General features: G+C 42.0%; 3 protein-coding genes across 3 annotated transcripts; 2 read left to right on the top strand and 1 right to left on the bottom strand.

Moving 5' to 3' along the window:
- The first annotated feature begins 6,500 nt into the window (after positions 1–6,500).
- yipf3 (Yip1 domain family, member 3) lies at positions 6,501–15,113 on the top strand. Its single transcript, XM_083987779.1, has 10 exons — positions 6,501–6,770; positions 7,520–7,726; positions 8,550–8,656; positions 9,250–9,295; positions 9,488–9,580; positions 11,899–12,030; positions 12,595–12,708; positions 12,916–13,039; positions 14,352–14,489; positions 14,597–15,113. Exons 1-9 carry the CDS (start codon positions 6,702–6,704, stop codon positions 14,474–14,476), a joined length of 1,017 nt encoding a protein of 338 aa, XP_083843905.1. The 5' UTR covers positions 6,501–6,701; the 3' UTR covers positions 14,477–14,489; positions 14,597–15,113.
- A 228-nt stretch (positions 15,114–15,341) lies between these two features.
- On the top strand, positions 15,342–24,201 carry dnph1 (2'-deoxynucleoside 5'-phosphate N-hydrolase 1). The gene is made up of 4 exons (XM_083987796.1): positions 15,342–15,548; positions 16,957–17,028; positions 17,142–17,252; positions 24,015–24,201. Exons 1-4 carry the CDS (start codon positions 15,413–15,415, stop codon positions 24,131–24,133), a joined length of 438 nt encoding a protein of 145 aa, XP_083843922.1. The 5' UTR covers positions 15,342–15,412; the 3' UTR covers positions 24,134–24,201.
- LOC310998230 (uncharacterized protein) lies at positions 20,420–22,772 on the bottom strand (the record flags this gene model as incomplete). Its single annotated transcript, XM_083988175.1, has 5 exons — positions 20,420–20,525; positions 20,690–20,748; positions 20,956–21,000; positions 21,088–21,258; positions 22,540–22,772. 4 exons carry the CDS (start codon positions 22,770–22,772, stop codon positions 20,700–20,702), a joined length of 498 nt encoding a protein of 165 aa, XP_083844301.1. The 3' UTR covers positions 20,420–20,525; positions 20,690–20,699.
- Positions 24,202–26,312: the final 2,111 nt, after the last annotated feature.

Below are 26,312 nucleotides of genomic sequence, written 5' to 3'. Positions count from 1 at the left end.
TACAATATAAAGACACAGACGCCCATTCACACACACTCACACACTACAATGCTCTATCGATCCTGACTCCCCCCATACAACACACCAGTAAAAAATAAACATAAATAAATGAAAAAAAATAAAAAAAAATAAAAAATAAATACAGTAGTTGATTTGATTAGTTACACTTCATGTCAAAGGGACCTTACATCACAGACAGGAGCAGGGTGTTTGAAGGTAGGTAAACAATGATGATTTGAAAAGATGAAAAGAGGATATGGACCTAATTGAACCAGGGAGATTATTCCAGTCAGCAGGGGCTTTGTATTTGAATGCACGTCGACCAGATTCTTTATTGATTCTAGGTGTAAAAAAGAAAAGTTGACCAGTATGCCTAAGGTTGTATTGTGAACTGAAGGGAATCAAATATTGTTTCAAATATAGAGGAAAATTGAAGTAGTTGCACTTGAAAATAAGTAATAACCAGTGCATATGCCTTCTGGACTTGGGGGCCAGCCAGTTCAAGGACTGGTACATATGACAGTGATGAGTCATATAAGGACACCTGAGAATAAATCTACATAAACAATTATATAAGACAGAAAGAGGGCGAAGATTTGTTTCTGAGGTGTTCTGATAGATAACATCACCATAGTCAATTATTGGGAGTATCAGTTGTGTTATGATTCTTTTACGAACTTGAAGGGAAAAGCATTCAATAGACCGATAGAGGGATTTCAGATGAAAATAGATTTTCTTGGAAACTGAGTCGATGTGAAATTTAAAGGATAGTTGTGAGTCAAGCCAAAGACCCAGGTATTTGAATTCTTCAGTTTTCACTAGTGCTGTTCCATCAAGGAAACTAATACACCAGTTAGTACTTGCAGGTAAAGAATTGGGTCGAGTGCAAAACAACATGGTGTATGATTTTTTCTTATTCAGTTGTAATTTGTTTGAAGAAAACCAATTTTGGACTGAAATAAAGTCAGATTGTAATGAAAGCTGGATTTGCGAGATATCAGAGCTAGACGAGTATATTACTGTGTCGTCTGCATATAAATGAGTTTGGCAATTAAAACAAGTTTGTGGAAGATCATTGATAAAGATTGAGAATAGTAAAGGACCTAAGGATGAGCCTTGCGGCACGCCTTTATCAATTATCTTAAAACCAGACTGGCAACCTTGGAAAGAGACACATTGACTTCTATGATGAAGGAAAGAGTTGAAAAATAATAAAGAATCAGGAGAAAGACCAACAGAATACAATTTATCCAAAAGAAGATAATGATCAACCATATCAAATGCTTTAGTAAGGTCAATAAATATAGCGCCTGTGTGCATGTTGTTATCAAATGCTGATGAAATATCACTGGTAACTTTTAGGAGTGCAGTGGTGGTCGAGAAATGTGGTCGAAAACCAGATTGATGAGGAGATAGTAAGTTATGGTCATTAAGATATGAGGATAATTCATTAAAAATCAATTTTTCAAATATTTTTGTTATGGAATTGATAATTGAGATTGGCCTGTAATTATTGACATCTGTGGTGTCACCCCCTTTATGAATAGGGGTTACCCTGGCACATTTCCAGGATGAAGGAACTTTGCAAGTTGCTAAAGATAAATTAAATAGATCAGACAGAGGAAATGACAAAATATGAGAGGCCAATTGGAAAAACTTAATCTCCAGACCATCTGGACCAGCACTGCATCCAGAATTAAGATTATCAATAACACGTAAATATGTGCAACCATGTGAGAATGTAGGCTACATACCATGAATGACATAAATCTAAATGAAAATGAAAAATGAAATGAAAACTAAAACTAAAACTAGAACTATTGCCCTGTCCCATTTCTCCCCCTTAAAACTTCCACTTGGTTTGGAGTTCCCTCAACTGTAAATTCCCCTCGTTGAGGGAAGTGGCTGAAAATCTTTCCCTATGGAAATGGGACACCACCACCACCACTATATGCAAATTAGCGTAGTGAACGTAGCGAACGTGATAACATACGTCACATGTTGACAGTTCTACCGGTGGAGCTGCTAGTTTCATTCAGGAAAAATGCCGGCGGTTCCAGAACACACAAAAAATAGAGTTAGGGCAAAAATGTAGAGTTAGGGGAGGTATGGGGATGGAGCTTAAGACTAACAGTGAAACAATAATCTATCAAACTGAAATAAAACTAAAAACTAGAGCTAGCTCCAGCCTCCAGGTCTGATGCTAAACTGCAGTAAAGTAAAGTTTCATCATCAACAGCAGCTTAGTTGTAGTTTTCTTGTCGATGTCTAAAGCTGCAGGAAGAAAACGACTTGGAGTTCGACCCACAGGGAGAGAGGGACAGAGTAGTAGTAGAGTAAGAGTACAAATACTACTCCATTACAAGTAAAAGTAGCTCAGTCGACATGTTACTGCAGTAAGAGTCAAAAAGTACTTGCTTTTAAAGGTACTTAACTCATTGAGTGCCGCGCTCCTTTCCAAAGTTTTAGTCAAGTGTACCGGCAATTTAGACCATTTTTGACTTTTTATGTAGAGCCATAGTGTATTCTATATTATTGCCACCAACACATACTGTGGCTCAATTGAAAGGTTTACCTTAATGCTTCAAGTGGCCACAAACCGTTTGTTTCTACGTGCCTCTGTTCCTGAGAAAACTCAAGCTAAACATGGCTGGGTTTCACCAAAATCCCTCCTTTTTTTCTAGAAAAGGAGATAGAGCGTCTTTTATGAAAGGTGCTCTGTTTGTGTCTGTCGCTCTTCTGACACTCGCATTTCTGGATCAAAGGGCTCGTATAAGATAAATATATACAACAATGGTTGTTCTATTCACAAAACCACCAGCGGGGGCGGGGGGGGCGCCACTAAACAACAATAACACAGACGCACCGTGCCGTGTCACAGCTTCTCCCCGCGGAGCGTGAGGGTCTGTCGGCCACCGCGGCTCGGGAAGACCGGTCCCGCCGGTGGTCGCGGTCCTTCTGTGGTTCGGGTCGGTGATGCCGGTCTGCTTTGGCCCAGAGACCATCAGATTTTACCGCGGGAGGACTTTGGGGAGGACACGGTGTTGCTCCAGATGAAGACCGGGCGGGACTGTCGGCTGAGAGCTTCCTGGTTCAGCTCCGAGCAGCTGGAGCAGCTGGAGCTGCAGCGCGGGTGAGAGCAGAGCAGCTGCTGCATCTGCATGCAGAACTCCGTTTGCAGAAGCCGAGTTATGATAAAAACTTCCAGATCATGAGCTGTCATGTGACTTTGATCGTCATCTATTTCAGTTCTCCTCGTCGTAGAGTCCCCAAATTTACATATAATGTGTATTAAAGTGTCTATTTTCATAATTTAAAAAAAAAGCAAAAAACGAAAAATCTCCTTTTTGGCACTCAACGCATGGGAACGAAAAACGAGAAATTACGTGGTTGGCACTCAATGAGTTAAGTATCCAAAAGTACATGCTTTTAAATGTACTTTAAGTCAAAGTCAGAGTCAGAGTAAATGTCTTATTGTTCACATCAATGAATGACTCTAATTGTTTGTAAATGAATGTAAGGAGCTTTTAACTCTTGTTAGTGAGAATGAACTCTTTGTCCCAGTCTGTTCTGCTCCTCCCCTGTTCTGCTGCTCAGCCTCACCCCTCATCAGTCCAACAGCTTTCACCTGCTGCTCTCACCTGCTCACCATCTCCAATCAAGCCAGTATCTATGCAGCCTCACTCCACTCAGTCTTTGCCAGATGTCTTCGCTCCCATGCCTGACTCTCCAGCACTTGTTTCCTGAACCACTCTCCAGCTGGATTTCCATCAGCACTGAGTTTGCGTCACTTCCCCTCCATCACACTCGTTGAGCCTGTTCAGAACTTTTGGACTGTGACACACTCCACTCCTTACCTGCCATACTCACCTGGTCCGGTTCTCTGCTGCCATCCTCTGGTCTGCTGTGCACCTGCTTTAACCTGCTTTAACCTGCTGAATAAAGACTGTTTATATACGAATACCTGGTTCATTTGTGCTGCAGCTGGGTTCACTCCATATACCAGTTCCAGCTTTTAGGGGTTAGGGTTTCCTTCTTTGACAAACACAGCTTGTGTCCAATAGGATTTTAGAAAAAGACCTGAAAGTAACCAGTACTTTTCAGCCTTCCTACTAATTAACTCCAGTAAAAGTACTAATATTTGTCTTGGAAATGTATTCAAGTAGAGTAATAAGTACCAAAGAAATCTAATACTCAAGTAAAGTAAATTTACTCTGTTACTGTCCACCGCTGCCCACAGGTAGATAAGAGTGAATGGAACCTGATGAGGACTGTTGGGAACATTATGGGATGGACGCAAGAGAATCTCTGTAGAACCATAAACACCTCACTGCTCTTTGTATCAGTCGCTATAGCAACCAGAACCGGGTCAGAACCGGGTCAGAACCGGGTCAGACCGGGTCAGCAGGTGGCAGCTCGACCACCACCTCTAACCTGTGTGAACTGAAGTCTCCCTCTCTGCCCATATTTGGACTGTCTGGGTTTAGGGGGCGGGGCCTCGTGCTGCCAGGTGTTGTGATGTCATCACGGCCTCGAGGCTCAGAGCAGGTGAGACAGCTGCTGACAAACTGACCCGGAGTCAGTTACACCTGGCGTTAACATGTCGTTGAGATCCAATCACATGTTTGCACTGGTGAATCAAAACAGAAACAAGAAAATAAATAGTAGAAGCAGAGAAAACTGTAGCGTCGTCCTCACTCCATCCACGAGTCTCCATGACAACGTCTCCATGACAACGTCTCCACAGCTTCTGACGCTGACCCTCATTCCTACATTTCCTCTCTTTGTCCATTTCTTCTGCTGATTCAGCTTCAGCTGTGGCTTTCAGCATTCACACGCATTCTCCTCATGGAAATGCTCTTTCTAGGAATTCTCACATCTTCCGGCATTTTTTGCAGTCCGACTAGTCCTGTTTAAAACATCAAATTGTGCAGCTTCTTCTGGACATTTAATTTTTTAATACACTTTATACCTTTTTTCTAGCCTAGAAATCTAGACGCACCCTAGCGGCAGCAAATGTATTTTCTCCGTAGGTTAGTCTAGAAACGAGCCATAGGAACTTTTTGAGTAACTCAGAGAAGCCACGGAGGACTCTGAAACTTCTCCCAGCCCTTAGTCCACATGAGGGGGAGGAGATCATGAGTGAAATTTGAATTTTGGGTGAACTATCCCTTTAAAAAAATCAGGGGTTTGCCTAACAAAAAGTGCATAAAAACATTTTTTTAAAATTATAACAGCTGATTTAATATTCTGAAATGAACAAAGGTGCCTGTTTTCCCAACATGTGTGAGAATTTCTCACTTTTAAGCATGTAAGATATGACTACACTACTGAAATATTTCAATATAAACACAGAAACATTGTCCCGAATAACCTGAACTTGCTGTTCCAGATTACCATACAGCAAGAAAATGTCCAAATTAAGAAAATGTAAACATCATCACAAAACAATGTTTGTTTGTTTTAGTACACCATTGCATCACACATCTTAATATAACTTTAATACCTACAGTAAATTAAATTCCAACAAAAGCACATGCCGTTTTCCTCACCTGTCAGCTTCCTGTTTGATGCTGACCACGCCCCCTGTGTGACGTCACCCAAAATATTTAATGTGACTTTTAATGTAGACATCCGAAGTAATGTATCAGCACCTTTAACATTGCCATCGCTCATTCAAAGCAAGTGGAAGCAGTGTTTTTCCTTATCTGTCCCAACAACACGGACCATCCACAGCTCCTCTCCTCTCTCCTTGTTTCTAAAGTCATTTCGTATTATTCTTAACACATGTTATTGTGTTGTCAATCAGTTGATATTCTCTGTACGAATTACTTTATTAATCCACAGTCAGTCCGCTGGGGGGCGCCAGAGAAGTGAAGCACACACACAGACCGAGAGAACAATCAAATCCTCAAAGATAAAAAACAACAGATTTTTTTGGTGAATAACCTCATCATCATTATCCTACTAAATATTATATACACAAGTGTCGATATGTCAAATCCTCACCTTCATGGCTTGCACTTAAAAATGAATTATCCTTGTTACAAAAATGTTTGAAACAAATTAATAATCACACATTTATAGCAAATCTTAACCTGTCCGAACCCCTTGTATTTGTTTAATATGGACTTACTTGTTAATATATGCTTTTTTCTTTTAATTGTTCTTTTATTTATTTTATTCTCCATTTTTTTTTCTCTTTTTTCATCTAAGATCTGTCATATGTTTATTTTTATATGTGATAAGCGATGCACTATCACAATCATTTTTCAGTTTGAATGATCTAAGGAGGTGTGAATTTAATTTATATATATGTAAAAGAACTGTTTATGTTTGAGTATGTCATCGTTCATATAATGTGTGGCATGTTTAAAGAAAAAAAAAATAAAGAAAAAAAAAGAAGGAAGAATCTCGCGACACTTTCAGCCTCCACGTCACCACGTCGTCCTGCGTGCAGCTGCTACGTCACCACGTCGTCCTGCGTGCAGCTACGTCACCATGTTATTGTCTGGACAGTAGGAAACAGAACCGTCGCAGTTTTCTTGTTTCTGCGGTGACTGAAGCTCCGTTGGGCCGCGGAGGGAGCGGCTCTACCCGGACACCCAGAGACCCAGAGACCCAGAACCAGAACCAGAACCAGACCGAACCGGGACCAGGACCAGAACTCAGCCGGGAACAGCTGCTGCTCCGCGGGGAAGATGTCTGCGAGCTCCGGGAGCAGAAACACGAACACGGAACCGTGGGGAAGCTTCGACAACCTGGTGCCGGTGAGATACAGATACAGCTGCAGCATCTATAGGCTATGTTATATATGTTTATGGGCTGGCAGGACACACTGTAGCATAGATATGTTTATGTTTATGGGCTGGCAGCTGACAGGATAGGCCTATCTATCTGAGATACATGGCTATGAGCTGACAGGCTAACAACACAAACCTGTTTATGTAAATGAGACATAACAGGCCCTACAGGTCTACACTGCAAAAACTCTAATATCTTAACTAGAATATTTGTCTTATTTCTAGTCTAAACAAATCTCATTCTACTTAAAATCAGACTCATCACATTAAAAGCAGCTTGTTTTTAGACACTTTTTACTTCTTTCGAGCTGATTTTCACTTGAAATAAGTAGAAAAATCTGATAGTGGAGCAAGTTTTTCTTCCTTATTACAAACACAAAAAACTTGCTTTCACTGGCAGATTTTTCTACTTATTTCAATTGAAAATTAGTTTGAAACAAGTGAAAATGATCTAAAAACAAGTTAATTTTTAGGTGATGAGTCTTATTTTAAGTGGAAAGAGTTTAGTTTGGACTAGAAATGAGACATTTTGACAAGAAATAAGACAAATATTCTTGGAAAGATGTAGAGTTTTTACAGTGTATAGACTGACAGGTTGAGTTTTTACCTCTGATGGAAGAATTGATGATCGACCGGTGTGATATTGATATTGATATTGATGATCTATTGATCCACTGACTCATGTTCGATTCCCCGTGGCGGTGCGGTGCGTTCAGGGCGCCTCGGCCGTCATCGACATGGAGAACATGGACGACACGTCGGGCTCGAGCTTCGAGGATATGGGGGAGATGCACCAGAGGATGAAGGAGGAAGAGGAGGTGACGGAGGAGGCTGCTGCTGCCGAGGACGACGTCCCCGACGACGGAGAGTTCCTGGGCATGAAGGGGATCAAAGGTCAGCTGGGCCGCCAGGTGGCCGACGAGGTGAGTCCACCGGGGCGGGGGTCAGAGGTCAGAGGGAAGGAAACTTTACCAGACATGAAAATCAGCAATAAAGTCACAGGGAATACGTTTAAAGACCTTTCCACAGCTACAAACATTAAAGAGATAGTTCAACATTTTGTCAAATTCCCCCATTGCCATATTAATCCCTATAGTCATAGCAGTAGGTTCGTTACCTTTAATTGTCGGTGCAAGCTGTTTTTAGAACGGTGGAGCAGAGCCGTGAGCTGCTCAGAGCTACGCTACGGAGGCTCATTATGGGATTTCTTGGTTTCCCTCATCAAACTCATCAAATACACAATCCAACAACTCCACAACGCTCTGGTGGACAAGTTGTGAGCTGCACATTCACCACGCTATGAGATAATAACACAACGTTACCACACAGAGTTGTTGTAGAGGGAAATACAGAGACTGTTGATGAAAAACTGTCCCTGAAGGCAACGTGCATCAGAGGTTTTACATGAATTTCCCTCTAAAACAACTCTGTGTGGTAACGTTGTGTTATTATCTCATAGCGTGGTGAATGTGCAGCTCACAACTTGTCCACCAGAGCGTTGTGGAGTTGTTGGATTGTGTATTTGATGAGTTTGATGAGGGAAACCAAGACCAAACCAAGGCAATGGGCCAATTTGACAAAATGTTGAACTATCCCTTTAAACTTTAAAGAGTTAGTGCCTTGGATTTGTGTGTATCTAAAAGCCTTGTGGAGAACCGTTGCATCCCTAGTTCCTATTGAGAGTCTGTTTGACCAAAAACCAAACTCTGATGATCAATAGTGATTATTGGTACCGATCTCGTGCAGGTGTGGCAGGCGGGGAAGCGGCAGGCCTCCAAGGCCTTCAACCTCTACGCCAACATCGACATCCTGAGGCCGTACTTCGACGTGGAGCCGGTGCAGGTGCGCAGCAGGTGAGGCCCCGCCCACTTTCTCTACTTCCTGTTTCCTGTTTCACTGCTGGTCTGACTGTGACCTAGCCTGACCATCCAGACTACACCTTTAACATGTCTAGTCTGGCAACGAGCGGTAGACCTCGGCTCAATCCTCTGCTCCAATAGGGTAGCGCTACGACCAATCAGAGCAAAGAGCAGGATGACGTCGCTAGATTAAACTTTTCCCGTATCCCGTCGGCAAAACACCAAATCCATCCTTCTTCTAATGAACGACTTCAGTGCAGTTTCTGGCTCAACTTTTAAAGAAAATGACAAGTTGAATTCTTTCAAAGTTGATGCCAACGCCGATTCAAACCATTCCTTTGCCAAAGCCATCTATCTTCTTGTCATGTTTTTCACCGTCGCAAGTATGTCGTCATGGCGTTAAGCCGCCCAACGACTCTCTAAACAGATAGAGCGCTGTGATTGGTCAACACAAACGGTGTTCCAGACTCAAAAAGTTCCTATGGCTCGTTTCTAGACCCACCTACGGAGCAAAGAGATCTGCTGCTGCTGCTGCTAGGGGGCAGAGAGATTTATAGGCTAACTGTGACCTGCTCTTTGTCTCACAGGCTCATTGAGTCCATGATCCCTGTCCGCATGATCAACTTCCCCCAGGTAAGCACACAGAGGAAAAAGGAACATTTACTTTTTATTTTTTCATTGAATGACTTTTCGATTATGTTAAAACGATTTCCCTAAAACATAAAATACTGTAAGAGGCTGAGGAGTTGTGATGTTATTGAGACACACACACACACACACACACACACCCCCCCCCCCCCCAGCTGACAGTGTGTTGCTCTGCAGAAGATCGCCGGTGAGCTGTACGGACCTCTGATGCTCGTCTTCACGCTGGTCGCCATCCTGCTGCACGGGATGAAGACGTCAGGGACCGTCATCGTAAGGACACACACACACACACACACGCACGCACGCACGCGCGCGCGCGCACGCACGCACGCACGCACGCATGCACGCACACACACACACACACACACACACACAGTTTTCATTAGTTATTGATCAGTTTTCTCTTCCTTGAAAATAAAACCCAGTGTTTCCCCCAGAAAATGTGTTAGTTAAGGTGGTGTCTGTCCTGTTGGCGGGGGGGGGGGGGGGGGGGTGCGAGCGGATCGATAGATTGGCGGGGGGGGGGGGGGGGGGGTCGGTCGGTGCGCCATATTAAATTTCGCTTTCACCATGCGCGCTGCTGTTATGCATGTGCGCTTCTCTGTGGTGTGTAGAGCAGGGGTCTTCAACGTTTTCCAGGCCAAGGACCCCCAAACTGATGGAGAGATGGAGCGGGGACCCCCTACTTATATACAGTATATTGTATAAAATTGTGTTTTATATTTTACTGGTCCTGTAGTGCCATACAGGGCCGTTGTATAGGGGAGAAAGATGATGATCATTATAGGGGCCCAGCGCCCAGTAGGGCCCATAAAAACCCCAGTAGTCTAATCTTTGTATGACTGAATTATTCTGCATAAGACCCTGACTGATACTCATAGTAATGCTGCATTTTTTTTTTTTTTTCAAAGGAGGTTAAATCGAAAGCAACTGGACTTAGTTATTTGTATAACTAAGTCAAATAACTAAGTCCAGTTGCTTTCGATTTAACCTCCTTTGAAATACTATGACCTGGACAAATGAGAATATGCACCGGCTTAATGCTGCATTAGCATCAAAACAAAGTAGGCTAAATAAGAAATGATAATAGATACGTAAAAGTGGAAAAGTCAGGGGGCAGGGGCCCACTTTAGTATACTTTCAGGGGGCCCAGGATTCCTAGCAACGGCCCTGGTGCCATATGCCAAAAGTACCATGTTATGAACTATAAATCATGCTTTTTTTAGGAGTTTGGCTGGTCATGGGACTTTTAGAAGGGACTTACATAAAAAACATATGCCATGCCATCTATGATCACAACAGGTCACAACTACGACGCTGCTACTACACCAATGAAAGAATTACTAAACCATAAAAAGACAGAGAAAACAAAGCAGTGTTTCCCCTACTTTGTTTTTTCTCTGGCTTTTTATGCATTTATTTTGAAAGGGCAGCTGGAGAGAGACGGGGGCGCGGAGAGAAAGTGAGAGGGGGGATTGACACGCAGCGATGGGACTGTCGGAGGGTCGCTGCAGCGGCCGTGCTCTACCAAGACATATGACGCTCGCGACTCACCCGCAATCGTCAGCGCCGCGGTCACCGGGGCTGATTCTGAGAACTTTTACACCGGGCGCGCTGTGTCATGTCTCGGTTCCACGGAGCGTTTCAGTGACGGCCTGACGCTGCTGCATTGTTGCTGCGCTATGAGCAGACGTGGCGGCGCGCGTTAATGTCACCGTCGTGTGTGTGTGCTGTGAATATCGCTACATTTTTATTTTTTTAAGACGTTAGTTTAGGCGGCAGCTCTTTGTTGTTAAGGCGGCCGCCTTAACAGGAAAGCGCTGCGGGAAACCCTGCTAAACCTTTACTTGGAGGTCGAGCTGATCAGCTGATCAAAATCAGAGTTAACACACACACACACACAAAATGATTTCTAATATTGATCCTAATACTGATTATTGATTATTTATCTTGGTCAGATGATCAATACTTTACAGCAGTGGTTCTCAGAGTGGTGACGTGTCCCCGAGAGGGTTCAAGAGAGTCCACAACTCTTTCTGGAAATCTGACCACTTTTTTCTAGAATGTTTAAACTTTTTTTTGAGAAATTATTCCTATTTTTATTTTATTTTTTTTTATTTTACCACTTTTTTCTAGAATCTTTTTGTAAACTTTTTTTTTTTGAGAAATTCTACCCTTTTTTTAATTTTTATTTTAACTTTTTTTTCCTTAAAATTAACCACTTTCTTCCAGAAATGTTTTAACATTTTAGGAGAAATTGTACCACTTTTTTCCCCCAGACATTTCTCTATAATATTTCCAAAAATTCTAAAAATTGTCTCTAATTTGAACGTACGTTGACTAAAAAAGTAACATTATTCAGTCTCAGAACAAATATTCACGTATTTCTGGTGTTTTCTTGTCAGTTTAGGTCCTTCAACAACAGTTAGAGAACCACTGGTTTACAGGACGTCACAGTGACTCAATAACTGACTGTGTGTGTGTGTGTGTGTGTGTGTGTGTGTGTGTGTGTGTGTGTGTGTGTGTGTGTGTGTGTGTGTGTGTGTGTGTGTGTGTGTGTGTGTGTGTGTGTGTGTGTGTCTCTACAGAGGGAGGGCACCCTGATGGGAACGGCCATAGGAACGTGTTTCGGCTACTGGCTCGGCGTCTCGTCCTTCATCTACTTCCTGGCGTATCTGGTCAACGCCCAGATCACCATGCTGCAGATGCTGTCGCTGCTGGTACACACACACACACACACACACACACACACACACACACACACACACACACACACACACACACACACACACACACACACACACTTTATTTATTTCGGACATGTTAATTGAATCAGACATCACACACAATTTTAGTCACACAATACAATCAAAATGAGCGAAAGGGAAACGGGAGAAGCATAAAGCTCATCAGGCCCCGATCACCATTCATTACTTTCATCACAGTTTTTCTTTCCTACATAGGTGATACAACAGACTCCAGGCAGCCAGTTCAGAATAACGTTAAACCTCTTTCTCTGGGTTTAAATCCATTTATAATTGTCTAGAATAGAGTTTCCTATTTCTTTTTTAAAAGCCCACAAGTTTCTTGATTTTTTTTAACCCCCTCATCTAGTTTGTTCCACTGTTTGACACCAGTGACTGAGATAGAAAAGGGTTTTAGCGTAGCTCTCACCCTCCTCTGCCTAAATAACATGTTTACTCTCAGATTGTGTCTCACTTCTCTGTCTATGAACTGTCAACACTTTCTAACTTTCTGTCCCACTTCCTGTTTGCCGTCGCCAGGGTTACGGTCTGTTCGGCCACTGCGCCGTCCTCCTCATCAGCTACAACATCCACTTCCACTTCCTGTTCTACGTGCTGTGGCTGGTGGTGGGAGGCCTGTCCACGCTGCGCATGGTGAGTAGGACTACATCTCCCATCAGCCCCTGCTCCCCCCCCCCCCCCCCCCCACACCGCTGTAGACTGAGACTGACTCCCTCTGTGTCCCCCCCCCCCCCCCACACCGCTGTAGACTGAGACTGACTCCCTCTGTGTCCCCCCCCCCCCCCCCACACCGCTGTAGACTGAGACTGACTTCCTGTGCCCCCCCCCCCCCCCCTCCAGGTGGCGGCGCTGTTGTCCCGTACAGTGGGTCAGACTCCGCGGCTGCTGCTCTGTGGGACTCTGTCGCTGCTGCACATGCTCTTCCTGCTCTACCTGCACTTCGCCTACCACAAGATCGTCGAGGGTGAGTCACATCACACCTGTCACCTGTTACCTGTTACCTGTCCAGATAGACCGAATCTCCTTGTTGTTTACATTCTACTTCCTGGTAGAAAACCAGCTGTAATTTGAATGAGATCAATAGTAACCAACGAGAGTTTAGCTATATATCATATTTTTCACGCCCTATCACCGTTTAGACAAATCTGAAATGATTGAAGAAACATTACTATTTCTGTGTGTGTGTTTTGTGTTGCTATGTGTTGTATTTATTCAGTTTGGGGGAATCACAGTGTCTAGAAAGCATCAGTGGCTCAGCTGACGGTAGCTAAGCTAACGGTAGCTAAGCTAACAGCAGCAGCTAAGCTAACAGCAGCTAAGCTAACAGCAGCAGCTAAGCTAACAGCAGCTAAGCTAACAACGGTAGCAAAGCTAACGGTAGTAGCTAAGCTAACCGCGGTAGCTAAGCTAACATCAGTAACAACACTAACCATGCGTTCACACCGGGCGTGAGTAAAATATTCGCCTCGCTCTACGCGCAGCATCATGTGAATATTTCGCTTGAGTTCAATATTTTGAACTTGCGTGAACAGGCCAATTTCACGCGTTCGCGTCATTCACGTCATTCGCGCCGCTGGCACAAATTTGCATCCATTCGCGTCTTTACCTTGACTTTGTATGTAATCTTATCGCGCAAAAAATTTGCCTTGCGCCTGGTGTGAACGCAATGTAACGGCAGTAGCTAAGCTAACAGCGGTAGCTAAGCTAACGGCAGTAACAAAGCTAACGGCGGTAGCTAAGCTAACAGCAGGACGTCAGCTGTTAAAACCCTCCCGTTGTGGGACACGACATGAAACTACTCCAGTTAGCTCAGTCATGTTGGAACTCAGATATCCGCTGGAGAAAATATTTTTTCATGGAGCGTTTATTGAGTCACTGAGTTATTAAAGTTAAACAGGTAGCTAACCGTTAGCCAGCTAATCTATGATAACCATGACTAATTACAAAAATGTGCACACAGAAATAGTAATGTTTGTCCAATCATTGGTTTTATAAACTTTACAAACATCAGATTAGTCTAAACGGTGATATAGTGACATGAAAAATTAAATAAATATAGAAAAACTCTCGTCCGTCACTATTGTTCTCATGCTGGTTTTCTACCAGGAAGTAGTTGTAAACAACAAGGAGATTCGTCCTATAGTTACTTTCCTTGTAATTAATTACTTTTATCATGTCATAACTCAGTTACTTTTGGGGAAAGTAACTAGGAACTATAACTAATTACTAAGTAAGGTGTCCAACCCGCCTCATGACCTTCTGACTTCCTGTTTCAGGGCTGCTGGACACGCTGGAAGGAGCCAACATGGCGCCGATGCAGCGAGTGGCCCGAGACGTCCCCGAGCTGACGCTGACGCTGAACGCCACCGTCAACCTGGGGGCGTCGCTCATGCTCCACTGACCCCGCCCCCTCTGAAGCCCCACCCCTCTCGGAAGCCCCACCCCCGTCTCTGAAGCCACGCCCCCTCTGAAGGTCCACCCCCTTCTCTGAAGCCCCTCCCCCTCTGAAGCCACGCCCCCTCTGAAGCCCCGCCCCCTCACCGAGGCTCCACTGACCCCGCCCCTTCTCTGAAGCCCCGCCCCATCCGAAGCCCCGCCCCCCCAGAGACACGGTTTCATCAGTGAGAACAGAAGCATTAGAGCGACGAGGTCAGAGGTCGCAGCGTTTTCATCTCTTGTTGTTTTTATAGTTTATTGTTGTTGTTGATTTATTTTCACTCTTCTCCTCTGAAATAAAAGATGAACGTTCATCAGAACTGAGATGATGGTTTTATTCCTTCATTCATTCACTTTAGGATTCATACATTTAGTTTTTTTTAATAGGATGTGTAAATTTACCTGCAGAATACGACTTTTATTTTGAAAGGAACAAACATAAAACTGTTGTAGAAGGTGGAGGAACCTCTGGTGAACGTGTTTATGAAGGAACAGGTTGGACTGAATCTTTCCTACTTGCAATAATTTGTTCTTTTATCCCAATTAGTTTAAATTATTTAATGTGTTTTATTGAGGCTAATGGTTGTTGTTTGCTGCTGTGACACTAATAAAGTTTCTTGACTTGATAAAGTTTCTACTGAGTGAAACTTTATTTTGAAACTTTCTGCTGAGGAGGAGAGAACACCTCTGTTCCCTGAGCTCTGTCTGTCAGGCGTCTGGACCAATCACAGCGGGGGAAACGGATGATACGTCATCAGTGATGCACCTGGCAGCACGCGCTCAGGGCAGTAGTATTTATTTGCAGGAAGTTGCGCGGCGGAAGTGACACGTCATCCAGCACACAGAGCGCGGGAAGCGGCAGCAGCAGCGCGAGGACACACTAAAGAGGAAGAGGAAGAAGATGAAGGTTTATTTCTGCGGCAGCATCCGCGGCGGGAGAGATGACGTAGCGCTGTACCGGAGGCTCGTGCAGCGGCTGCAGAGCTACGGCACCGTGCTGACGGAGCACGTGAGCAGCGCCGAGATCAGCGAGAAAGGTCAGAGGTCACCGCCGTGACGTCACTCACCTGTATCTCTCTATGCAACAACACATCCAGATGTTTCTAAAGGGATAGTTCAGCTGTCCGTGTCAGGTCGGTCGATGACGTCATGGCCGTCCTTCCTGTGCGTAAAAGTCACGTTGATAAAGTTTAATGTTAAAGTGAAACAAGATAATAACAATATAACCCTGTATAACAAGATGTAAACACAGATGAATTCAGTTCAGCAGCCATGGCAACAAGACATGTTAACATTTAGACAGACTGGATGTGTTGCAGATCTCTGTCATTCACTTTTACCTCTTGTCAAAGAGAATATTCCCAATATCCGCAGTTCTTCATCTCTTTAACCATTCATGTGTCATTACAGATATCTACAGTTCAGTTGCAGATATCCACTATGTGAATTCCAGGTATCTGGAACTGAATTACCACTAGTACTAATTCCAGTTACAGATATCTACAACTTGATTCTGACTAGTCATAATTCCAGTTCTAGATATCTTTAATTCACCTCAATTACAGATATCTACATGTCCCTGTTCAGATATCTGTAATTAAGTTTTGACTAGTCAGAATCAAGTTGTAGATATCTGTAACTGGAATTAGTACTAGTGGTAATTCAGTTCCAGATATCTGTAATTCACATAGTGGATATCTGCAACTGAACTGTAGATATCTGTAATGACAAACCCCATACACATGAATGTTACAGTGAAGGAAGAACGTAGTTGTGGATCTGAAATGTTCTTTTTGACAAGAGGCAAAACTGAATTACAGATATCTGGAATAAAAACTCCAACTATTCTAAATGTAGTTAGGACCAGTCAGAAAGACGTTGTTGACATCTACAATGTTTATACCAGAGAGTCAAACTCAGCTTCTAAATGTTAAATCCTCTGGTCATACATCGACTCTGATTGGTCGACCGTGATGTCATCTTCCTGCTCCAACATCCCACAATATCAAGGTGTGATATTCTTCTATTTTTAGTTTATCAAGATTAAACTAAAAAAAAAAGATATAATTCTTATTTATGATGAAAAAACAACTTAAGGGAAAGGAATTGTTTCTGTTGAACCTTTTTATTTTACAAGGAAAATATTCTATCCATAAATGTAAATGGTCCAAAAAACTATATTTTTATGAGTTTAAAATAGAAATCAGATATTACATGCAGCTATTACAAAATATGAAAGACAGAAAAGCTCTAAAACCTTAGAATATTATAAATGCAAACAACTATTTAATAATACCTGTAATATATAATATAGTGTTGGTCCCTTTCAGTGTAGATATGTTTATATTTGTTGTTTGTCTGTTCATTGTTTGTTTATTGTCTGAATATTTGTATGTTTGTATAAATGTTTAATAAAAAAAAAAAAATTTGGCTGTGATTGGACAGGTGAGGTCGCCGCGGCAACAGGAGACAAGTTCATCCACGACCGGGACGTTGACTGGCTGCAGCAGTCTGACGGTGAGGACCGATCGTTACCGATCACTGGTTATTGATGTTGACCCTGTTGACCTCTAACCTCTGTGACCTCTGTGACCTCTGACCTCTGACCTCTGTGACCTCTGTGACCTCAGTGGTGGTTGCCGAGGTGACGCAGCCGTCGCTAGGCGTCGGCTACGAGCTGGGCCGAGTCGTCGACATGAAGAAGAAAACGCTGTGTCTGTTCAGACCGTCGTCAGGACGAGGTGAGGTCACTTCCTGTTTCACTCTGACCACGTCTCCCTGGTAACCATCGCCAGGCAACAGAACTGTTTATTTATTTATTTGTTTGTTTACGGGTTGGGCCGATGTCCGATGCTGCATCCAGAGGAACAATAAGAAAACTTTACACATCTGGTTACTAACACTAACACAACCACACAACATGATGAATGAGATCAACACAACACACTATAGGACAAGGATCTTTATTTATAGAGCACAACTCAATCTGCTTTACAGAAACACTACACTTTTTCTTTTTCTTTTTTTTAAAGCATAAAACTATTTAAAAAAAAGTAAAACATTAAACAGAGTTAAAAACACCAAAACACCAAAGAATGAAAAGATCTCAGAGAGTTCCAGTAGTGGAGTCAACTGGAGATGAAGCAGCAATCAGCAGAAAACCTTCAAGCAGCAATCAGCTTCTCCCTTCATCCTGGAGGTTCTACAGTTGATAACAGGCTGAGATAGATAGATAGATAGATAGATAGATAGATAGATAGATAGATAGATAGATAGATAGATAGATAGATAGATAGATAGATAGATAGATAGATAGATAGATAGATAGATAGATAGATAGATGTGGATGTGATGTGTCTGTTGTAGCTCAGACCTGAGATCAGTTCTCCGAGGTCTCAGACCAGAGGGGTGTTGCACAAAACCTAGATAAGGGATGAAGCCGGGATATGTTGGTTATCCTGCTGAATTTAGCCTCAAGTCGGTTGTTCAACAGCTGGATACCTTTATCCTGGTCAAGTTACCATGGTGATTTATTCTCTGCAGCTAGCCTGCTCCAGACCATAATAACAGCCAGGCTTAGTCTTTATCTGTGAAGTCAGCAGTCACTCTGATCAGAAATCAACATGTTTCATACAGTTATTCCATGTTCTTATGTTCATATTGGCCTGATTTCTAAACAAACTAAATACATTTACAGATCTGTGTCTGTGCATAAGAAGCAATGGAGCAAAAATAGCATATAGATTTATTTTTATTTTTTATAAAATGTTAATATATTGGCCTTGAGGTAAGAAAATGAGAATAAAATTGAGTGACTGTGAGCAACCACCTTCCAAATAATTTATACACCTCATGTGAACATTGTTATCAGCAATTTATTGAAGCAGCGACTGCATAATGTTTTTATATTTAGCCTACTGGTAATTCATTTTCACCTGTTGAACTTTTGGCCACTTTTGCTGTTTGAACTTGTATTACTTGTTATGTACTTCAGATTATAATGAATTTGTGTAATGAATCAACTTCCACTGCTCATCATTTAGGCAAAGTGCACAACTGTTGGTTTGTGAAAGGAACTTGAGTTGTGATTATAGTTTTGGATTATTCAATCAGTCCTAGTTGTCCGCTGCCTCTCTCTGAGCTTTACGACAGCGGTGCTTTTTTTTTTTTTTAAAGAGGTGAGTCACCTGACGTCAGCATTAAGCTCCTGTTGATTGGAGGAAAGTAGCCACACCCACACCTGTCCTCTCATCACCTGTCCTCTCATCACCTGTCCTCTCATCGGTGAATCTGTGATCAATCTCTGTCTCTACTGACCAGAGAATAAGTTCCACCTGGTTGACCAAGCTGCTGCTCCTCAGCCTGGCTCAGCGTTAGAACAACCAACTAAACCAGGATGCACCGATCAGACTAGGTCAAACTGCGCTTACTCAGTTATCCTGGATTTCTTTATTCTACTTTTGTGCAATAGCCCCCTGGTCTCAGTCTTTAGTTTCTAGAGACAGAGACACAAGGTGTTTACTGACAACAACCTCTGATCTTTATTGACAAGAACAATGAGCTCAGGGGCCTGTTGTTCCAAAGTAGAATAAAGAAATCCAGCATATGAATGAATGAAAATGTGTTTATTTGGGTCAGGTCATTCCAAGTTAAAAGTCCAACAGAAAACATCAGTTCAACTAGAAAAGAGCCAAACCGAAGAGGAATAGGATGAAGCTATATCGCTTATTATCACCTACTTACCCTTCTTACATGATCAACTTCATCAGATCACATCATTCAAAACATCAAACAGAAAATCATATCGTTTTGCACAAAATCCCAAAACATAATCCCATAAAAGTGTCAGCTACATCAACCATATCTCTCATATTTATCAAATACTTTATTTTGAAACAAACGTTTGAATTCATAAACTGACTGACACATCTTCAAATCGTCATCAAGTGCATTCCATATATTTACTGTACACCCCTTACAGAAATACATTGATCTTTTATTTTAGTTTCAATCATACGTTTCCCTCGGAGCTCATATCTACATTCCCTTTTTTTAAACATGTTCACAAGGTAACAAGGTAACAAGTTGTTATACACTTTGTACATTATCAATGCTATTTTATAATCCACTAAATCCATAAATTTGAAGGCTCTTAATTTAATAAATAATTCATTTGATGGTTCTCTATAATTTGACTTGGTGATAATCCTTACAGCTCTTTTTTGCAGAATAAAGATGGGTTTAGTACGGGTAGAATATGCATTCCCCCATATTTCTAGACAGTACGTAATGTAAGGAACAAACATTGTACAATACAGAATATACAAAGCATGCTGGTTCAACATATCTTTTACCTTGTATAATATGGCGATTAATTTGGCTAATTTTGATTTGACATGATTAATATGCATTTTCCAATTCAGTTTATGGTCCATAATGACACATAAACATTTAGTTTCAAACACCCTTTCAATTTCTGTATCCTCTATTCTCAATTTAACTACTGTATCTGGTTTACAGTTCCCAAAAATCATACATTTAGTTTTACTTATATTTAAAGATAGTGAGTAGTGGGATTAAAGCAGGTTGGACAAAGTCTCATAAGACCATCCTGGTTTAGTTGGTTGTTGGAACACCGAGCCAGGCTGAGGAGGAGCTCACCGATGAGAGGACAGGTGATGAGAGGACAGGTGATGAGAGGACAGGTGTGGGTGTGGCCACTTTCCTCCAATCAACAGCGGATCTTAATGCTGATGTCAGGGGACACACCTCTCTTAAAAAAAAAAAAAAAGCACTGCTGCTGTTGTAAAGCTCAGAGACAGTTTGACAGAGCAGCAGCAGCAGCAGCAGCAGCAGCAGCAGCAGCAGCAGCAGCAGCAGCAGCAGCAGCAGCAGCAGCAGCAGCAGCAGCAGCTTTAACAGCAGCAGCAGCAGCAGCAGCAGCAGCAGCAGCAGCGTCTTCATCCTCGTCCTCACAGAGTCTCTGGTCCGTCCAGGTCTCGTCCATCTCAATGCTGCACATCAACACACACACACACACACACACACACACACACACACACACACACACACACACACACACACACACACACACACACACACACACACACACATCAGTCAGCAGAGAGAAACATCAACAACACTAATATAAATGCATCAGTTCATCCTAAAGACTCACATGCTGCTCTTCATCTGCAGTCATGTTGCTCCTCTTCCTCCACAGCAGGAGACTGCAGACTGAGACAGAGGAGAAGGAGGAGACATAGAACAAGACACATTTATATTTGTTCAAACAACATTCAGTCACAGTGAGACAACCTGTCCTGCTGCTGCTGGACGTGATATTATGCCCAAGACAAATTTCCCTCCCGGGACAAATAAAGTTTTTTGATTTGATTTGATTTGATGAGACAGACCAGCAGGGACGTCACTACAGAGACTCACCTGTCTGTTAACACCTCGTCCTCCTCCAGCTTCACCTCCACCCCCCTGAGACACAGAGAAACAGAGAAACAGGATGAACAACACTACACACTGCAACATTACAGACACTCACACACTCACACATCACAGCACCTGTCACAAGACTCCTCTTTGATGATGAAGCCTCCAGACTGGACCTGGTGGAGCTGCTGCTCGTGGTGTTGATGCTGCTGCTGCTGCTGGTGGTGTTGGTGGTGTTGGTGGTGTTCCTGGGGGGGGTCAGCAGCAGCAGCAGCAGCAGAGCAGAGCTGCCTCTGTTCGTAGCTGTAGAGAAACAACATGTTAGAAGTGGATCTGGATCAAGAGTAATGCACAACAGTAAACTGTATGTCTGTGAAGGTTCAGTCATCCAGGTTATAATAATCTTATTCTGGTGGAGTTGTGGAGTTGCAGTAAAACACTATATAAACACCACAACACAATAGAGAACATCTCCATGTGGTCTGATGTGTTCCACCACAACTAACTACCCCTCTGGGATCAATAAAGTTGTTTGAATTGAACTGAGATGCTGGTGATGAGTCAGACTCAATGGAGAGGACAGTGCAGATGAATTAACACAACTGTAAAGTTCCAGTGTGTTACTGTAGCCAGAGGCTTCAGCTGCAAGATGTTAAACAGCCTTTAAATATACAACAGGAACACAAGGATCATAAAACATAAACACACAGACACACGAGAAATAAATACAACATATCTACACAGAAACCAGCAGACAACAACACTAAATGAGAGACAATTAATTTTCATACTACTAAAAACAACACATAGACAGTAATACACACAAAACAAAACAGGATGTATAGTGCAAGTAAATAGATGTGGGTGAGATGAACGGTCAGGGATGGAGATGGAGAGATGAGACGGAGGAGCAGCAGCAAAGACCAGAGGTTTGTTGTGTGAGTTGTGTTGAGAAACACAATGAGATTCAGGTGCAGTCAGGCAGACGGCCGTCGACTCGGCAAACCAACCGGATGTCACTTTACTAAAACAACACCACATCACCATGACAACATGTTGTCACAATACCACATCACCATGACAACATGTTGTCACAATACCACATCACCATGACAACATGTTGTCACAATACCACATCACCATGACAACATGTTGTACCACATCACCATGACAACATGTTGTCAGACACTTGTTTATCCTGTTACATGCAGCGTCTGTTGTCTGTCTGACGTCTGCCCCATTTCACCTGAATGCAACATCAAGAATACGTTCAGATATGCAACCGCACCGCTTCCTACGTACTGTACCTTTAATTAACTAACTAACTAACTACTCGGTTAAATACAAACTGAGGAGGATTTAGATTTGCAGTTTACAGTGAAATCACAATGTTAATATTAATGTTAATGTTAATGTCAGCTAACTTATCGCAATGTGCGTAGTAGAGATAAACAGTCACCAGTCTGACAGTCCGCTTTTCCACAGCCACACAACAGACTGTGTAAAGTAACGTTACTGTACAGAGAGAAACGGTAACGTGTAGCGGTAACGTGTAAGTAGCGTGTAACGTGTTTGGGTACCTACTCGTCCAGCAGCATGAGGGCCAGAGCAGCGTCCGTGGTGAAGCCCTCCTCCTCCTTCAGCTCCCGCCAGCGGAGCATCTCAGAGCCGATGCAGATTCTGGTCTGAGCGTTGATCCGGTTGCTCTCCCTCTTCCTCCTCCGGGTCTCCTCAGACAGGACCCGGGGTCTCTTAGGTCTCTGAGGAGGAGTCCTCTCTGTCCCCTCTGTCCTCTCTGTCCTCTCTGCTGAGGACATGACGACAATAACACTTTATAAACCGTCTATGATAACAACACAGCAGTCCGCGGCGACTTCCGTGTTTTCAACCAATGGGGGAAGGGGAAGTGACGTAAGCCGTAAAGCAGTCAGCACAGTTGTAGTTTTTTGTAGTTTCCACCGTCCACCTGGAAAATATGTGACTTAGTGTTGGTTTAACATTTATAATGAGATAAAATACTTAATGAAAATACAGTTTAGTTTAGTTTTTTATTTGCACATTATATAACCTGCATACACAATGAAAATAGTAAATCTAAACATTGTGCAGGAGAGGTAGAAGCTATAAAAATACCTCCCCTATGTAAAAACTAACAACAACAACAGCAGTGGTCTTCAGAGTAAGAAGATAATACAGAAATTCAAAACATAAAAAATAGAAAAGAAAGACAAATTAACATAGAAAAATTAAAGATACAGAATTAATAAAATAATAATAAAAAAACAGTTTACATAATGAAAACAAAACATTACATTAATTAAATTAAAGGTACAAATTGACAGATCCAGAAATGATTTTTTTCAGTTGTTATTTGAACAAAGCCAGTGTGGATATTTCATATCCTGTCACACATTTCACAGTCATACACACACACACACACACACATTGTGAACCCGGAAATGTTGAGTAGGCTACCCCAAAGTTTTATGTTAGAAATATATAGTATGGGTCCCCAGTATTCAGAAACTGCCGGATGCTAACTTATATATATTGGGCAATTAGCATAACAGGCATAATTAGCATAAATTAGCATAATTGCCTATATGGGCAATATTTCAACAAAATTGACTTGGCTGATCTGGGCAATATTGGAGTGGTTTTAGGGGTTATTGATGATGCTGAATCCATTTCTGACATTTTCAAAATTCAAAATGGCTGTCTAAACCGGAAGTGACCCGATTTTAACCGCCAGTGGGCCGATTTTGATGGATTTCAAAATCTGGTCATCGGTTTAGACGGCCATTTTGAATTTTACTAATATATAATTATATAATACTGGGGACCCATACTATCTATTTCTAACATAAAACTTTGGGGTACTCAACATTTCTGCGTACTCATTGTTGGCAAGTAGACTACATCTGAATACAACAATCTGTTCTCTTGGTGGATCTCATGGATCTCGTGGATCTTGTGCCACTTTTAGAATAAAGTGATTAATATAATGTAATCCTAAATGAGCTGTAACTCTGACTCTTCTCTTCCTCTCTGTGTCTCAGTCCTGTCGGCCATGATCCGAGGAGCCGACGACGGCCAGATGTTCCTGGTCAGAGATTACAGCGAGGACCAGCTGGAGGAGGTCCTGGAGGAGTTCTTCACCTCTCTGAACAAAACCTGAACAAAACCTGAACAACCTGTTGGTCTGGTGACGACTGAACGACTCAATAAAAGACTGAGAGAAAGAGACTCTTTGGTTTTTATTGATCCATGAACGATGTTATTGATGTAAGTGATCAGGTGTTTGGTTTAGACACATTAAAACTTCAGGGTTTGGATGGATGGATGGATGGATGGATGGATGGATGGATGGATGGATGGATGGATGGATGGATGGATGGATGGATAGATAGATAGATAGATAGATAGATAGATAGATAGATAGATAGATAGATAGATAGATAGATAGATAGATACTTTATTAATCCCAAAGGAAATTCATCTGTCAGCTGCTCCAAACATTCTGAAAGAACTTAGCTAATGCAGACAGATGTAGCAATATTATAAAAGAATAAAATATAATATATACCTATATATATATATATATATATATATAGCTACACATATACATTTTAAATTATATTTTTCTAGTGTGGCACCATTTGACCTGATGAAACCTCATCAGGTCCAGGTCACGTGACCTCCTCTACAGAACTGACCTGGCCTCTTACTGCTGCTACACCTGAGACTACCTAATGTAACTGTCATATTTAGAAGACTTGTTGTATTCTATTACCTGTATAATAATATAGTAAAGCACAAACAAACTAGTTGACACGGTGTTTTAGTGTTAGTTTAGTTTTTATAGTTACACCACTACAGATATTTTTGCCATAATTCTCCCATATATTCTCTTAAAAGAACGTGTGCAAATGAATCAGAGTTTTAATTTCAATTTTTAACACTTTTAATATTTTAGAAAAATGATTGAAAAAAAAGTAGCATCACGTCACTGATGTCATGTGATGATGCAGCTGCACCTGAAGCTTTTTATTTATATTTCTCTCATCATTAAATGAGAAGATGAAGCTGCAGATGATGAAGTTTCTCCAGTTCTCCAGTTCCCTGCCGGTCCAGCAGGAGGCAGCGCAGCTCCACAGCTCAGAGAGACTGAAGTCACCTGGACTCACCTGGACTCACCTGAGCTCACACAGCCGGACTCAGACCCTCGTCTCTGTAGCTCTATGCAGAACATTTGGATAACACTTTATAATAAGTACACAGTTTTAAGCATTAGTTAAGCATTAAATAGGGTGACAGTGGGTAAATTGAGCCATCAGGTAAATTGAGCCATTTAAGCTTTGAGCCTCCTAACGGTTTTAACAGGCGATGGCTGTAAATAATTGTTGCTACAACTGTACTTGACAAAAAACAATTGATTGGAGTGGTCTCTGGGACAATGCTTTATATCCAGCCTGCTGAGGAGAAGTGTGTGAAAAGTGGCCTGGCAAACAGATTTCACTTGAAACTGATAAGGTTGATAACTCCGTAAAAAAACAAAAAAAAACAGATATACAATAAAAAACATGATTTATAATACATTTTGTGATTCCCCTCATTGGATAGAATGTAAAATTCTTGCTAAGTTAGCTTAGCAAGAATTTTACATCTATATTACATTTTTAATTTAAATGCATTTTTTGTGGGTGGCTCAATTTAGGCTACCTTAAAGGCCCCATGCTGTGCACTTTTCTCTGGGTTTGTTTCCCTAACAAGACGTATCATTGGTTCTGAGTACCTGTGATCTGCTTCATATGGTTTCTACTGCCCCTTTCTGTTGCCTCTCTCTGGAGCTCTAGCAGCCACAGGTCATTTGGCCAATCAGAAGAGAGAATGAGAACCTCTCCTCTGATTGGCTCACTGTTTTTGAGTGGCATGTGGTCGGGCCAATCACAGACAAGTAACTGAAACCTAAGCTGCATTCATAAAAATTGAAAAAAAACAACTGGTCGCGGTGGGCGGAGTTACCTTGTGTGTGACATCACAGAAAGGAGGAAGTGCTATCTGCTCGTCTTAAAGGGACAGTTCCTACAAATGGGCGGTGTGTGTTTCTCAGTTTATGACCAGTTTGATGCATGGGGCAGTTTATACGTCTATCTATATACATCTATATCATCTATATACGTCTATCTATATACATCTATATCATCTATATACATCTATATCATCTATATACATCTATCTATATCATCTATATACATCTGTATCATCTATATCATCTATATACGTCTGTCTATCTACATCTATATCATCTATATACGTCTATATCATCTATATACGTCTATCTATATACATCTATA

This window comes from Trachurus trachurus (assembly GCF_905171665.1).
Source record: "Trachurus trachurus genome assembly, chromosome: 15".
Classification (NCBI taxonomy): Eukaryota; Metazoa; Chordata; class Actinopteri; order Carangiformes; family Carangidae; genus Trachurus; species Trachurus trachurus.
This window is presented reverse-complemented; position numbering and strand designations above follow the sequence as displayed.

Bases quoted from the DNA above. Each gene is read 5' to 3' on its own strand.
- yipf3 (XM_083987779.1), top strand. From the start codon at position 6,702: ATGTCTGCGAGCTCCGGGAGCAGAAACACGAACACGGAACCGTGGGGA. The intron at 6,771-7,519 runs GTGAGATACAGA...CGGTGCGTTCAG, and splicing joins GCTTCGACAACCTGGTGCCG to GGCGCCTCGGCCGTCATCGA. The intron at 8,657-9,249 runs GTGAGGCCCCGC...TTTGTCTCACAG, and splicing joins CCGGTGCAGGTGCGCAGCAG to GCTCATTGAGTCCATGATCC.
- dnph1 (XM_083987796.1), top strand. From the start codon at position 15,413: ATGAAGGTTTATTTCTGCGGCAGCATCCGCGGCGGGAGAGATGACGTA. The intron at 15,549-16,956 runs GTCAGAGGTCAC...GTGATTGGACAG, and splicing joins CGCCGAGATCAGCGAGAAAG to GTGAGGTCGCCGCGGCAACA. The intron at 17,029-17,141 runs GTGAGGACCGAT...CTGTGACCTCAG, and splicing joins CTGGCTGCAGCAGTCTGACG to TGGTGGTTGCCGAGGTGACG.